General features: G+C 36.5%; 1 protein-coding gene across 1 annotated transcript; it reads right to left on the bottom strand.

Moving 5' to 3' along the window:
• Positions 1-15237: 15237 nt before the first annotated feature.
• Positions 15238-16242, bottom strand: LOC107399062 (uncharacterized). The gene has a single exon (XM_015984743.2). The coding sequence runs from the start codon at positions 16240-16242 to the stop codon at positions 15238-15240; it is 1005 nt and encodes a 334-aa protein (XP_015840229.2).
• Positions 16243-17405: the final 1163 nt, after the last annotated feature.

The raw sequence follows: 17405 nt of genomic DNA on the forward strand, positions 1-17405 counted from the left end.
ATGTCTTCACGTGTAACATCTAGTGTTTTATTCAATTCAAAATATGGAGTGTCTTCGCTTAAAGGAACATCATCAACAGGACTACATTTGATTGATGAAATTGGATCTACTTTTAAAGGAGTAAAAGACATTGATAAATTCGCTTTTGCCGGTGTTGAAGCGTAATATCGCGTAGCTGTTTGCACGACACTTTCATCTGAATAAATTGGAGATGTCATAGGTGTCAAAACTAAGGATAAATTAGATTTGTTTGGTGTTTCATTGGCCTGTTGATTTTTACGATCATTAATTGAAGATGACAATAAAAAATTTTGAAAAATTTCTCTGTTTCCCGTATTTCTCTGAATTATTTTAAATAATTTTTCTTTCTCATTGCGCCGTTCTGACAAACTCTTTTTATTTTTGTTACTTTATTATATATTTCATGAGTGCGCGGATAACTTTTCAATTGATCGAAGTCTGTAACTCCAATCTCGTAGAACTTTTTAACTAATGTTGAAAAATAATGGGGCTGTTCCATTTCGGTTATCGCTTGGCGGCACTAATTTATTTATTTAAACTTACCACTAATTATTAATTAATTTACTTCTACCCGTTCTAACCACTACGAAGTCGATAGTAAAATTGGCTGCATATGGCGGTTTGGCGATATGAATGTATAGAATGTCAGCGACAGCGATTCAATTACGAGCGGGATTCCCCTACGCTGACGCAGCAAGAAGTCGTTTGGACCGAGCCGAGATGTCGGGCATGTTCAGAGTTTTTTTCTTAATGAAATAAAGCTGTGATTTGTTTTCCAAAGGAATACAGCCCAAATATAAGAATGTAACCCGTAAAAGTAAAACGACTTGAAACTAAGAACCAGTAACCACATTTTTGATCAATTATTATTTCCAAATCCATTTTGGGATAAATTATTACTATACCTATTAAAACAATAAATAAATAAATATTAATATATAAATAAATATTTATTAAAATAAGCGCTGATCAGGTACATCATTATATAATACGAGGTATACTAGAAAAATAACCTACTTAGCTATGAATCAAACGATTTAGATTTTTTTGATAATTTAATTTTACATCATGTAAAATTTGTCCCATTTCGCACCCAGCTAATTATTACAGGCTTTTCAGAGGGTGGAAACCTTATTTGAGCAGACTGTTTTGATTCTGTTTATGGTAATAGCGTAAAACATTTTTCGAAATTTTCAACATGCACAATTTTTGCTTGTTTTCCCTCATAAATAATTTTTAAAATTAAGAAGCAATTATCAGAATTAGCGACATTTTGGAGGTATAGTAAATAAAGATGCCGCTACTTGATAAAATAATGCTTGTGCGTTTCAATAGTTTCTTTCATGGTTAGGTGGATTACTTTTCTAGTGGTCCTCGTACTTTATGTTGATAAGCTGCGTCGCCAGTTCTGGGAAAGTTGAAATCGCACATTTTGTTTTGAATGGAATAAATGCAAGGAAAGCAAAACTGAATTTTTATTTGTACTAAAAAAAAACAACCTGTTAATTTAAACATTTATTAAAAGATTATAAATCATAATATTAATAATAATAATGTAACCATTAATTATTATAGGCAGTGAACGTTTACTTCCTATAATAATCAATGGTTACATTTCCGTAGTAGTGTATTCCACACTGTTTCCTCGTCCGCCCCTGTTTCTCCTGAAGTAATTACGTCTACTCAGGAGATTTTAGGGACAGCTGCGTTGACTTGTTACGAACAAGGTGAGCCCGTGCTTTGGTAATAAAAACTCTAAATAAAATTTAAATTTGCATTTATTTAAACAAACTTTAAACAAAAAGATAAATATTCCAAATAAAATAATATATAAAATAAAAAATAAAAATTAATGACTTTTTTGCGCTTGCTTATTATTGCACAAATTATCAATATCGGGATGGATCGTTGTTAATTGGAGACGCATATCATCCTCAGCGTCAAGTCTATTTCTGTACTTGGTTTTTGTTGCGACGTAAACAGAAAACGATTTCTCACAAAGGTAGGTTGTCACGAAAGGCATCAATTCTTTTACGGCACGTTTGGAAATTTCTGGAAATTCGTCCATTAATTTTATCCAAAATGGGCCAATGCCATCCGGTACAAAAGTAGACTTTAATGTTGTATCAGTGCGTATATCTATCAGTTGCTCCCTTTCTTTAATTGGGAGGGTATCCACATTACCACACTCATTAAACGGATTTTCGACCCAACTAATATTGTTGCACGTAGGAGGAAAATATTCCAAAAAAGTGTTTTTCAAGCCATTTAAATGTTCCAAAATATTGCTTTTTAAATTCGGGTCTAATGCAGTATTACTGGTTTCCAAAAAATCGTTTAAATTAGCAAAACATTCCGTATTATTTTTGGTGATACATTCCTCCCAAAGCTTGAGTTTAGATTTTATCAAGTTTATTCTGCTATTGACCTTAAAAATTGTAGAATTTGGTCCCTGAAGTGAAAGATTAACTTCGTTCAGGTATGAAAATATATCTGCAATGTAGGCCAGATTTTGAAGCCAACTAGTATCATTAAGTTTTCCAGCAAATTCACGTTCATTAAAAAAGATTCGAATTTCATCACGCAATTCCCAAAATCGCGTTAGGACCTTTCCCCTCGATAACCATCTTACTTCGGTATGAAGAAGGAGATTTTTATGTAAGCTTCCCAAATCATCGCACAATAGGGCAAATACCCTGGCATTTAGAGGTCTGGATTTGATGAAATTAATCATCTTAACGGCGTCATTGAGTACTTCGTGCAAAGCATTTGGTATCCGTTTGACAGCGAGAGCATGACGATGAAGGCAGCAATGGCTAGCTTTGATGTCTGGAACCAGCTTTTTTATACGTGCTATTACGCCCTTTATAACACCCACCATAGCTTTGGCTCCATCAGTGCATATGTGATAGCATAAATTCCAAGGAATTGAATGTTTTTCAAAATAAGCATTAAGTAAATTAAATATTTCTTCACCTGTTGTTTGAGTTGGCAGAGCCTTGCAAAAAAGCATATCTTCCTCAAAAGAAGATTCGTGTATGTATCTCACAAATACTAATAAAATTGCTAATCCAGCTACATCTGTGGACTCATCCATTTGCAAAGTAAATCCACATTTAGCATTTTTCAAACGATTTACTAGTACCGCTTCGCAGAAATATGACATATCTTCAATTCGTCGTGAAATCGTCGTGTCAGACAATGGGACGAGATCGACTTTGCTTGCAAATTTTTCGCCGAATACGCATGTAGTTAAGTCTTTCGTACAAGGTTTAATTAATTTTTCAGCAATAGTATAAGCTTCGCCTTGTTTAGCTATGCGCAAGCTAACTAAATAAGATGCTTTTAGTAGATTTTTATTATCATCACGAACATATCTTTCAAAGGTATGCTTTTTCTGATTTAGTTCATTACATTTTCTTTTAAAATATTCGCTTTTACCTTTTAAAGTCGGATGTTTAGTGTCCAAATGTCGCTTCAGCTTTGCAGGATTTAAACTGCTGTTGTTCACTACTTGCTCACATATTACGCAAAGTCCATTTGGCTCATCTTTATCACCAGTCCAAGTAAATCCGAAGTTCAAGTAATCTTCATCATATTTTCGTTTTTTTCGACTTGTTGTTCCCGCTTTATTTTCTTCTCCAATAATATCTGTCGAGTCTAATGTTGGCGGAAGACAGTTGGAATTTTCAAGATAGCAAGAGGATTGTTCTTGGGATTGTGATTCCAATTTGCCACTTTTGAGCCAATTCAGCATCATATTTCTGAACGATTCTAGGTTAGGATCAAACAAAATACAATTTATTTTAAAACTGTAAGTTAACTTACCTTTGCTTGTCTAAACCTAAAACAACAACAAAACTACTACCACAAGTACAGTTACATATTTTTGAAAATTAAGGTTAAGTGCAGTGTAAGTCAACTATGCGAATGGATAACATGTTTCAACATGAAACTCCGATTGACGCATGTGCATTCTGAAGAGCGGCGCGGCCGACGTCTCTCGAATTGAAGCAATGACTCGCGGAACCCCGAAAGCCTTTGGGTGGAACCCTAGGGTTCCGCGGAACACAGGTTGAAGAACACTGGTCTACTGCAACAAACAATTTATTTGATAATTTGAAAACTTTAAACTGGTAAAATTGAAGACAAACTTTTGTGTTCTTCTACTCCTTTCTTTCCCGTTTTTTTCACCCCTGTCGGTGCCACCCTTGCTGGTGCCACCCCTACTGGTGCCACCGCTGCCGCCCTCGCCGCTGCCAGCCTCGCCGCTGCCGCTACCGGCTACGCCGCTGCTGGTACAGGCTTCGCCGCTGCCGGTGCCGCCCTCGCCGGTGCCGCCCCTGCCACTACCACTGCCACTGCTGCCGTCGCCCAGCAGTTCTAACTCCATCTCTATTTCCTCCGTAGAACCCTGCCAGCGTGTAAAATTTAACTGATAATACGCATTTAAATAATATTAAACTATAATAATAATAAACTGATAAACTATAATAATATAAACACATAAAATTTAAACAGAAAAGTTTGGTACTATGGAAAATTTTTTATTACTTACCATGATACACACTGCTGTTAGTACTCTAAACTTTGAACTAGTATTTAGATGTAATAACATCAAGAGACATCTTGACACTGTAAGTGTAAACCGGGAATGTATCCCAAAAGTATAGTCGGAACTACCCCCTCTTTGACATTTTTGCCTGGGGTAGTATGGTCAGAGGACCGAGAGTACAGTGATGCCAGATCAGATTAGAGAATTTTTCCCTAGTTCTAGGGATTTTTTTTAACAAAAAGGGACGATTTCATTTCTTTAGTTCGTGGATTAGTCGCTGAAACAGAAACCAATAATTTTATTGTCAACATCTAACTTCTTGATAATTTGATTACTTTCCATAGTTTTATAAATTATTCAAAGAGTAATAATAATAATAATGATTGGAATCACCGAAAATCATTAGAAAAATTGATGCAGACCTAGTCGAAATGTCTGTCGCACGACGTAATTTCCCCAACTTTAATCCTCGTAAAATTCGGAATGTCTCCATATACGTGCAAAAGTTTGCGAAACTTGGAAACTCTTAAAGTGACTTTCGCAGATATAATTATACCACTAGGTGGGTATTTTTTGCCTTCATTTAGTTCCCGTACTACCAGTAATTTGTAAGTTGTTTCGACTACAATGTGCGTTTGTTACAGCCATTTGCTCGTCGTTGATGACAAATTACTAAAAACTCCGGAGCGTACACTGCAAACGATTCTAACCGGAACTGTCCTAATTCTGATTCTAATGATACGAAAACAAACGAATTTAGTTTTATCTTTGCAACGGTTGAAATCATTCGATCGAAAAATGACACAGTTGGGAGAAACACCTTCGTACTTTTTACCGAGATTTTTGTTAGCTTATGTTGTTTTTTCATTATTTTCACCCAAATAGTTTATGTACTGTGTTTGCATTTTTTCCTGAAACGAAATATTGCGCAAGCCGTTTGTTATTTTTTCTCTCAAGGTTACCACTTTGTGGTAATTGCAATTTGTGTCATTTATTTAGATTACTTTTGCTTGATTTTGGGACAAAAGGTCGATTTTGTCGTAAATCTGACCAAAAAACTGCTACAAACCGACCGAAAGACTGCTCTAAATATGCTTGTTTTAATTTCGGGAATGTATACTGACTTGTATAAAGCTACCAAACATTTTAATCGAATGATTTCCATTCCGATTCTTGTTCTAACTCTCGGTGATATTCTCGGAGGGATTGCCATCTTAAACCTGATTTATCACAAAGATGAAGACGTTATGGATTGTATAATCTTGGGAATTTATGCACTCCAGGTTTTTGCCACGCTACTACCGCCAATATACGTTAAAAAAAGCGTAAGTAACGATCTGTAGAGAAAAATGAAAAGCAATTTTGTAATATTGTAGTCTACAAAAATTGCAAAGATTTTGACAGGAAACGAATTGTTTGATCAGGATACAAAATTGGAAAAAGCGGTACATAACTCTGAGAACCGGTTTATAGAAGCGTTATTAATTTAATTCGCAATTAACTGATCAGGTGATCACGTGACCAAATTGAAGCAGTTAGGTTGGTCCATTAGCGTTGTTAACTTTAACAACGCAATTAATTTTAATTGATTTGTGAAGGAGAGAAGCAAACTCGAAGTCGCCCCCCAAGAAATTTATTTATAACACAGGGACAATTGTTTCGGGGTAACTACCCCATCATCAGCCAACTACAAGATACAAACCGAAAATTATCGGGGAAGGGACAAGACCATGACTTACTTAACACAGATATTTTCCTTAGACAAATAGGAGAACTTTATTTGTCCATGGATTACATGGATTTGTTAATAATGTTACAAGCGTGCTGTCATGGCGGCGAAAATTGAAGCAAATGGCGGACAGGTGACAGAAATTACAGTGGACCAAACAAAATTCACAGCGGACCAGACCCAAAGTGACGAAACTCACAGTGGACCAGATTCACAGTGGGCCAAATAAAACAAGAAAACAAAACCCAAACACAAACAATTTTATTTAATTATTTTTAGAGCACCGGCTGGAGGTTGTCCTGTCAGTCAAGCCGAACCTCCAGCTAGGCTTACAATTAAGAGCCAGACCCAAAAAGGACGGTGTACCCGCGGGTACCAAAAATAACTGTGGGTCTGACTGAATTTAAACTTACGAATACTGAAATTTTTTAATTATGATGAATTTAAACTTACAAAAGCTACTAAAATTTTTAAAATTTGCAAAAACTACTAATAAAATGGACCTTTACCCTGAGCTTTAATTACTATTACAGACGGAAGTTAAGACCGGTACAATAAAATTAGACTGATCGTTAATGCAGTTCTCTGACGGATCATTCAAACAGTTCAAAATCTCCAAGACCTCTAGGAAGTTTAGTTTTGAGCTCTTGTTACACCTGTGAAGGATCTTAAACAGGGCCGGATCGAACGAGTGCTTGTTCTCTAGGATATGATTGGCGAAAGTTGAGGGGGTGGTCACGATGTCCGTATCCGAATATTTATCAATATACTTAACGTGTTCCCTGAGTCGAGCCGAGAACTCTCTACCTGTCTGTCCGACGTAGGCGGCGTTGCATGAACCACACCTTATCTTGTATACACCCGAGGATGACATTGGGGGTAATCTGTCTTTGGTAAGAGACATGAGACATAAAATAAAAAAGTCACACTTGAAATATGATCAAAGGAAAAAGTTTTTGGGTTGCAAAGCAGCTAATTGCGGTCGAGATTCCTGACAATTTGTAATTTTGTCCGTATTTAACCCTATGAAATGAAGTTTATTATCAAGTGCAAATTTTACCAATTCTGCCGTTGCCAATTTCGCGCCATTGCAATTTAACTGAATAATACTGATTGTATTATCCATCAAAGTCAATATTCTTAATGGCCTCTTGCAGCCGATGATTGTAAATTGGACAGACTGTTGATCCTGCCGAGTAATTTAAATTTTGTTGGCCGGCTCTTTCACAGTTGTTCCATTTATTCATTTTTAAATTTACATGCCATTGATTCGTGGTCATTACCGGCACAGTAACCACATTGCTCTTCTGAATTGCAAAATTTCGAAACATGGCCGAATTTTTGGCATTTGAAACAGCGCGTGATCCTGAGATATTCTCTAAATATGTAAGGACTTCCAACTGATATATAATCTACAGCCTGTTTTGATAAAATAATTCCGTGCAGCCGGATGCACTTCAACTACCCAGTGATTTGTTTTCCCGTCTTTGTTTCCTAATATATGCAGATTTTACAAGTTTTTTCGGAAACCCTCTTGTTTTAAAATTTTATTTACAAGTTCTTCAGTTTCTATCTAGTTCCTTTGGGACATCAAGAATTTGAATTTTGTGTCAAATTTTATTAATTCTTTCTGTGCACAAATTTAGAAATTTCAAAACTGAATTTTCCGTTAAATTCTAAATTGAGGAGCAATGTGATTCAACGAGAATTGCATTGTTTTTGATGGGTACAATTTTGTTAACTTTTATTCCAAAATCCTTAGGAGACTTGAACATTAATATTTTACGTGTATCTTCCGAGGATTTCACGTCTTTCAAGTTTTTTGGATATCCTTCTCTGATATTATATACCAATTTTTCTGACAAATTTTAACTCGGAGGAGTTAGAGGAGTCTAAACCTATATTTACCTATAAACCTTTCAATAAATACTAGACATTTTATTTTAGGGGTGTGTATTACATTTTGGTTGATTTGAGGATTTGGGGACATTATTGACCGTTGGTCTCAGCCTTTTACTTATTTTGGCTCATTATTTGTTTTTACACTCTAATTTTGCCTGACACAACACCCATTTAAATCCGATACGGAATGTCAAACTCACTAACAAACTTACATCTATTTGTTACTTTACGTTTATGGGTGTTGTTCCAAACATGGTTTTCGCATGTGATAATCTGCCTAGCCCTATTCCATTTTCACAGCTTGCACTTAAAAATAATGAAACAAAAGCTCTTGTATTCCTAGAAATAAGGGTGTTTCTTGCACAAATTAACAGATTTATTTTAACTGAATTTTTTGTTGCATTTCCAGGTGAGGCTTATGGTGTGCCTAAAATACAAAAAAAATTGAAAGTTTTATTTGTCATTTAATTGTTAAATTGTTTAATTTAATTGTTCTAACTTGCGTCATCGGCCTACGTTTTCCCAAATGTTATTTTGCAGACACACCTTTTGATTACTCATACCATTTCCTTAATTGTAATACATTGAGTATCCAGTGTTATAATCTAATTTCTATTTAAAGTGTTGGGGGTACTTGGGAGTCGTTACAATGTCTTACAAGAAAATGATGATATTGTGTAACTTTTGAAATATATAGAATACGGAAGAACGTAGTGTTATTATTAGTTAGATAATTATTATTATTGTTATTATAATTATAATAATAATAATAATAATAATAATAATAATAATTATTATTATTATTATTAGATAATATTATTAGTTGTTGATAATTAAAGTAGAAATTGAATGAACACCTTGTTTGTAGTATAAGCTAACAACTGATCGATATTAATTCTTCAAATGCCTTTTCCTGTTGAATATTCTATACTTTAACACGGAATTAGCTGTAGTTTGCGCTCGTGAGAAAGCTACGTACAGTTGTTCGTGTGTGAACAAGTAGATTCTAACCGGTTCAAATGTTTGACATTGTGACTGGTTGATCGTCATGCAGTTAGACAGTCTAATGAAAAGTCTCTTCTTCCTATGACGAAATATTTGAATATTTAAAGTTTCGCAACACCGAGATGATCGTTCCAACATTTCGATTTTTTCTAAAAGTAATGGCTGTATTGATTGTAATGTTTTCAGCTTGAATACTTTTTCATAGATGACGTTGATGAAATTGATCTACGGCAATGCTTCGTTCCCTAATTGACTGAGTTCAGGATATTTTATTTTATCTGGTGGTACTCTCATGTTGATGATGTTCAATTGAATATAGAATAAAACAAACATCAAAATGTTTCATATTATGGGTTATGGCTGTTAACGCCACAAAATTCACGATTTTCTAAAATCTTCTCGTTTAATATACAAACATGACAAACTTGGTGGACCTCACATAAATTTGAAACATGTAAAAACAAATTATCGCCAATAGTTGTTTCCTGTGTTGCTTCGAAATCGTAAAACACTATCAAAAACGTTACATTATCGTCTAGAATTTTCGGAGTTAACTTCTTTGGGTGAATACAGGGTGTTTACGGTCGTGGAGTTGAGACTTATAGGGGATCATATGAGTGATGAAAGAACCCCAAAACGTCATATAAACGCCGTAAGTCCTAATCATGACAACGAATTCATTATTTTAATAATTATAGTCCAGAGACGTAAATTTGATGAAAAATCTCCACAAAACACAAACTAAAGTTGCTGGAAACGATTTCGATTTAAGTGATCAGATAGAGGACCAGCGGATTTAAAGTTTGATGAAATCTGAAGTAAAGCCAAATAAAATGATGACAGTGTCAAAACTATGAAGTGACGTTTTTCACTGTCGTGGTTACAATATTCTTATTTGTTGCAAGAATTAAATTTTATTTTAACAGAGAAATTTTGCCAGTGACCTTCAAACCCTGTACCAATACTTCGAAGTTGAATAACATTTTTAAAAATTACAATTCCCAATTTTTTCGCCGTTACCTTATCTCTTTACTTTATTAGTACCCGGTATAGTTCCTAGACTGTAAACACCCTGTATGGCAAAGTTGTCTTTGTAGTTTCATGCTATCGAAAACGTAACAATATTTAAAGCCGTTTTTGTATACGTTTACATTTTTTTACATTCTGTGCAGAAAATGTACAATTTTTATTATCACCATCACAACGTAGTAGTGGTATTATTTTTGAATCCTTGCTAAAAAACCTTCGAGGGTCTTTCATTTGAAACAACACCGATGGTTGTTTCATCCTGGTACAAAAAGAAAGTTTAAATCTGAACTTACAATTTAAGAGAGAGATTTTGAATAGTACCATGAAAAAAGGATTACTGTAACATGCAACATTTGTTACATTTGGACTTGTTCTTGAACCATTACATAACTCCATCGGTTTTTATGTATCTAGGACAAGTTTCAAGAGGTGGACTTTTCTTAATTAGAACCGGTGTAATCATTTAGCACCTGGACAAGTCACCTCATTGAATTTTTTCTTCATGATTATTGCTATGACCCTAAGCTCGCATGATAAAGGTTAAGACAAACGACGGTGGTAGAAAATAAGAGCTAAAACGATATAAATCGAAAAGACCTTATGTCTTAAATAATTATTGTTTATTAAATACGAGTTTTGTAGCATCATGCACCGAACGAGCTTATGTGACTACAGTATTTTTAAAATTTTTAAATTTTCTGTTGAAAACCAGTGTTTGAACATTACTTCTTCTGATATGCATTCTTTCTCAATGGCAGTGACCTCTCATTGCAACGTTTTTTCTAATCTTTGACGGTAAGTTAAATTAAATTACCAAGTATATCACCAGTTTGTGATATTTTATTTACAATCTATATAATTATTCTATAAATTTGTATCAATAGTTTATTACGACCTTCTTGGGATTGAATGCGTAAGACGTTGACAAAGTATCATGATCTCTTAATCTAAACTCACACATGAAGTGCATGTTTATGGAGACCATGCACTGTTCTAATACGTGTACTGATGCTCTTCTACATCTTTCCACTGACGAACCATAATACCCATTATAATGTCATCAGTTAAACAAAACTGTGAAGACGGTAACAACATTGTCGTGGGTTTCCCAGTTTCGATGCACATTTGTTTTTTCCATTCGGCAGACAAGTAATAAACTTACCTTTTGTAAAAATATTTGCGATGGTGAAACACCGCACTCTCATATCCCAAATCTACAAAAATACAGAAGTTTTAATTATGTGCAGTTTTAAATTATTCCACTACAAATTCTCGACTTTAAGATTATGTTGGTATGGATATTGTAATCGTTGGCAATATTTTTCTGCCCAACCTATTTTCGTATCCTCTGATGTTGAGAGCACGATAAAAGTAGTTTTTGTGGTTTTGCCTGCTAGCAGTCGTTACCGTGGGAACCTCCATTATTAGCAAGAGTTGCTTCCACTTTTTCTCGACGTGGAGAGCAACCTAGACGGAGGAGGTGTTGGTAAAGGCTTATTTATACTTGCCCCACTATTGCTGGCAGCGGTGTTCTACAAAACGGTTCCCGTGATGTCCAAGATTTCGGTATTAACCATTGGTCGACGTCGAGGTTGGATGCTTGTGTTATGACGCTTTTTTTTCCTCTCCACTTTTCGATTTTAGTTTATCGTCTCCAATCAAAAGATGAAAAAGGGCGCCACCACCTTAACTTTGGGATTAGCACACTCTGGGGGGCGATAACCTACCGAAGATTGACGGTAGCGATCATATATATCTGTGTATTAAAAAAATTACAAATTAAGAAAAATATATAATATCAATTCAATAGGTTTTAAAAGTTCAGTTTAAAAAAAATAACTAACATGGACGATCAATTCGAATAACAAAACCGTAAGATCAAGATGTCAAAACGAAAATTAACGTAGATTAAATTAAGGTAAATAGATAAGAAAAAAAAAAGGGGGGAGAAGCAAAGGAAGCGGAAGTAATTTTACAAATCTGTAAAGCCTCCTTGGCAGTACACCGGACCAACTTAACCCATATAACCCTGAAATTAATATTTTTTCTAATTCTGTTTAAACATATAATTAAAAGTTTAATTAATGATCACAAAACTATAGAAAATTGCAATGGCAGTTTTTTAAATAAAGGGCGTCCTTTTAAAAGGACGGTAGGGTTAAACATTGATTAAAAATAAACAATTTTGGTTAATATTTATTTTGCTGTACATTATATCAACTAAAAAAGTTTACGAACAAAAAATGATTGTTAATTATTAATTGGTGTGGTATTGGCGAAAGCAGTTTTTAGGGTGTAATCCGATATCGCACTTTTCGCAACGGAAGTTTGTTTTCTTGTGACACACAGCGCACTTCGTCTGGCTTTCTTGATAGATTACAAGATGATTAATTTTGTCAAAATGTGAATGTTCTTTATAAGAACTAGCCTTCCTTGCAGCTTGCAGGTCCTTTTTTGCTTAAAACTTTGTGAGTTTCTAGTAACTCTAAATCAATGGCTCTTCTAAAAACAAGTTGGTCCAGTTTGCCTCCATTGAACCGATGCAAATACCATGCATTTTGTACCGCCATATTAATACAATGGGTTACTAGTGGAAAATACCATTTCTTCCTCCGAATTGAAATGCGGTATTGTCCGATATTTTGATCGCTTCGATCAACTTCGCCCATATTTTCGTTATATCCCTTTATTAGCTTAGGCTGGTCTACCTGAATATGTATGTGTTTTTTGAGCTTGAGAATATCTTTTTGCTTTGTTTGGAGGCAGTACAGAGCAAGCATTTGAAACAATAGTTAGGACACTATTGTCATTCCAACGACATACAGTCAGATCATTTTCCACCAATGCATATTCAAACGCCACTCTGTTTTTTTTTCTTGAATTCTTTTACTTTAGTTAGAGGACAGTTTGTAATTCTATTTTTTCTGATGGTACCGGTAGCTCTTATTTTTCGCAGCGACGATGTAAACAAATTGTTAAAATATAGATGAAAATTGTCAAATCCGGTTGAAGTCAAAATATCTGTGTACTGCAAAACGACAGTAGCACCGAGACCCAGGTCCTTGTATTTTTCTGGCGAATTGATGGAGGAGCCCTGATATGGTTCAAAGTAAACAATATATCCGAGACGAGTGGCTCCAACCCAAAATTTATACCCCCATCTTATATACCTTAGACTTTCCTCTTATGAATTGCTTGCAACCATGGCGTCCAAAATAGGGCACCATAACTTCATCAACCATGGCTTCATCAACCGAATGATTTTCTTCAGTAAAACAGTGGCCGTACTTTAGCAAACCGATCGCTTTTGTTCAAATTATTGTTGTCGACACAATGAAAATTGCTCATGACATGTTGAAACCGATCTCTTGAAATTGAGGAAGAAACAAGTTTATTATTCGTGTCGTCTGAATTTTGCCAGTACATCTTTTTCCGAGAAACAGAGCAATAGCCACTCAACATTAGAATAGCAAAAAAACAAAACATGTCGTCAGTTGTAATGTCACCCGGCCGATTTTTTTGAAGAGCATATTGATTACTGAATCCAACAAGATCTTTCATGAGGTTTTCATCAAAAAACAACTTAAAAGATTCAGCTGGTGAAAGGTTATTTTTTGTTATATAGACTTGATTCCATTTGGGAAAATGATCTTGCAGATCAACGCCAATTGTAAAGTGAAAATTTTTGAATTTTTTTAATTTTTTCTGTGCAATAAAGGCAAGGGTATCTCATCTTCACTATCCCAATTTTCAATTTCATCATTTATTTCTTCATCCTCATGATTTAAAGCAACTTCCACATTACCTCGCAACTGCGACCCAGGTAAATTGTTGAGTACAACATTATCTTCTTCACCCTAATCTTCGTCGGTGTTACATTCGTTGGCATTTTCCGGAGGAAAAAGGATTATTTCATCTGGTATAACGGTTTCCTCTTCTAGATTTTCTACTTCCTCAAGTAACTCGTTTAGCGTAAGAGGTTTTTTCCATCGACTAAAAGTTAAAACATAATTGAGTGTAAAACACAATATAGTACTGAATAAAACTACCGTCCTTTTAAACGGACGCTAAAATTTGGGGGCATATTAGAATATTTTGTGTTGTCTTTCTTTGACCTTTATAAAAGTGTGTTTTGAGAATTATTGAAATAAGAAAATAACATGATAGGAAAAACTTACCTCCAGTCTTGGTAGTCTCCGATTTTCTCACTAAACAAATCTAACTCATTTTCAAAAAATGCTGGTTTTTCCAAAATACTCTAAAGTTTAAATTGACATATGACATATGTCAATATGGACATCTGTAATGTCAAGTAAAGTGGTAACACCAATGTGAGAATAGCCGGAACCGATAAATACAGAAATCTTTAAGCGAATGTTACCCGTCCTTTTAAAAGGACCGTAGTTCCAAATGGGTTAATATTAAATTACACTAAAGGGTATATGCAGAAGATAGCCTTCGAGACCATTTGGGACCGCAAGGATGCCCGGTTGTTGCCCGGTATTTCAATTGATGGTTAAACTAAAAATATTCTGATTACCAATTTAACCCAATTTCCACTAAAGCACTGAAACACGCATACAGAGTTAAAATCTTGGGTAAGATTTACCATCGGTTAGTTACCAAAGATTTTACCCAAGCACTGAAATACCGGGCGTAAGCAACTGGCATCTTGAGCGTGGGTGGTTGCCATTTATTAAGGGTTGCTCGGTGCTACTCGGGGTAGAGAGCGAGTTCGGTACATACGTAACATACGTGTAACTTTTATAGGCTCAAATTTTTGTTCAATAAGAATAAGAACAACTAAGCACTTTGATGTCCCGTGATATGATTTTAATAGCCGCGTTCTCCAGCTCGTCAACATACCACCCTCCTTTACGTATGTGCTTTTTGTTTGGTTCACTCACTATGAGAATGTGAGCGTCAAGTTTCCTCGCGAGGCAGTATAGGCAGTCATGAGCGGTCTGACTGCGGTTCATGTTCAGTTGTATACAGTTCATGATGATGTCGGATTTGACTCCTCCTCCATCCTTTCACTCGAAATCCTTTTCCTCTTCTCTGTTTTATCCCGCAGGGCATCTCTGTGTTTTGGGCATGCCATTGTTTCTTCCTTATGGCCATCCACTTTACAGGTTTGACATCTGCTGATTTTCTGTCCTCCCCTGGACTTATGTTCTTTCTTTGCTGCTGCTAGCGCCTGCTTGAACAACCTGTACTTTCCGCTGCCAGCTCTATGGCCTGCGCTTCGACACACAACACAAAACTCTTCCGTGCTTTTGCAGTCTTTAGCCATGTGGTCTTCACCACCACACCTATAGCATGATTTATTGCGTCTTTCTTCCGTGCTTTCTGATGCCTTATGGTTATAGCCTAGGCAGTTGTAGCATCTAAGAACCTCCACCCTTCTTTCCACTTGCGCCCTTACCATCCCTACTTGGATCGTTTTTTCCTTTAGAATCTCTTCAGCTTTCTTTTTAATCATTCTAATTGTCGCCGCTTGTGTTTCTCCGCGGTTTTGTCTTAACTGGCCTAGTTGAATTTCGTTTTGATCCAGTCTTCCCACCTTCTCTTCGATGGCAGATCTTAACTCTTCTATGTCCGTTGCCTCGTCAATCCCTCTAATATGGATTGTTTCCATTTCCAGTTTTTCACCTACACTTCGAATTCTGAACAATTTCTTGTCCTGGTCATTAGTGACTCCGTTCAGTTTATCCTTTAGGCTCTTCAGTGCTGCCTCATCCTTATCCAATTTAATGATAACCTTCCCCTCCCGTGTGCTCCTAATTTCCCTAATGGCGTTCTTTGCTCCTTCGTTTGCTATCGTAGCTTTGATCTTCCGGACTGTTTCTCTATACTCTTCCTTCTTTGAATCGATGATAAGAGCATATGTATTTCTTTTCCTTGTTGTTCTGTCCTCTGTCCCCCTCTCTTCTTGCTCTCTACTTTGTGTTGTGTAGATGTACACCTTAGTCTTGCCCTCGTGAAAAATGCATGCTACCATGTTCCTCAGGTTGTGGTTCCCCATACAGTTAACGTGGTGTATGGCAACTCTCTCATCGTCCTTCGTCTCTTCCCTTAGTCGTGTTAGACTATCCCAAACGCTCTTCTCATCCGTACCGATGTTAATCTTGATTACCTTCCTTTGGTACCTGCTCTAACGTCTCAAAATCGCCCTCCATTTCCTTGAGCTGCGGGTAGCGATCCCGATACAACCTCTGAATGCTCCTACTTATTTCACGATCATCGTGTTCCACCTAGATCACCTTCACCACATAATCTTCTGAGGCGAGCGGATTTCCAACCTTAACTTCCACATTCCTAAACAGTGAATCGTTCCAGCTTTCCAGCGCCGCCAATTTGAAGTTGTCGAATGTCTCAATATCCCCTATTGATGTTCTTTCCTTTATCGTTATCTCCGACGTTTGGGCCATCTGTGCTCTGACTCTCGTTCTCCTCTGCGAGTCTTTTGTTTTCCATTCGCAGTCTTTCCAGCTCGTCTTTTAGATGCATCATTTCCTCCTTGTCTTCGTTCGTATCTTGGCTATATGTATTTGCAGCAATGAGCGCCTCCAGATCCCTTACTCGACTATTTGCATAGTCAAGCTCGCACTGGAGCGCACCTCTGCTCTCCCCATCTACCATGTTGACCTGTGTGTCCACATCGTAGGTCACCTTTTCGGCAGGTTCGTATCGGTGTTTCTCCGACCACTCCGTAATTATGGTCCTTCCGAAAATTTTTGTGTTTTTCTTCAGCGTTTCCACCAAAGAAACCAAGTCCGTCTTCGGTTGGTACGTACCCTTCACCAGTGACTGTAGCTTGTCCGTTGTCCTCGTCGCCGCCGATATAGCCCCCATCAACGTAAATACCTCTGGACTTTCTTTTAGCTTGTACGCACCCTGGTAACCCGTTCCCATTGGGGAGACGTCGCTTGCCTTTCGCTTTTTGTTCGTCGCCTCTGAAAGAGAACCTGATCTCCTAGGTCTTCCCAAGGTCTCTTGTCTCCTTTGCTTGAAGATATCCTCCATTCTCGTCACCAGATCTTTCTTACCCGTCAATTCCTTCCTTGCTTTAGTGGTGCCGGAAGTGGTACCAGTGCCAGAAGATCGCATAGGCGTCGTCTCCCCAGTATTCTGCTCAGTCCCTATGAAAACCACATCATCTGT

This window comes from Tribolium castaneum, chromosome 2 (genome assembly GCF_031307605.1).
Source record: "Tribolium castaneum strain GA2 chromosome 2, icTriCast1.1, whole genome shotgun sequence".
Lineage (NCBI taxonomy): Eukaryota > Metazoa > Arthropoda > Insecta > Coleoptera > Tenebrionidae > Tribolium > Tribolium castaneum.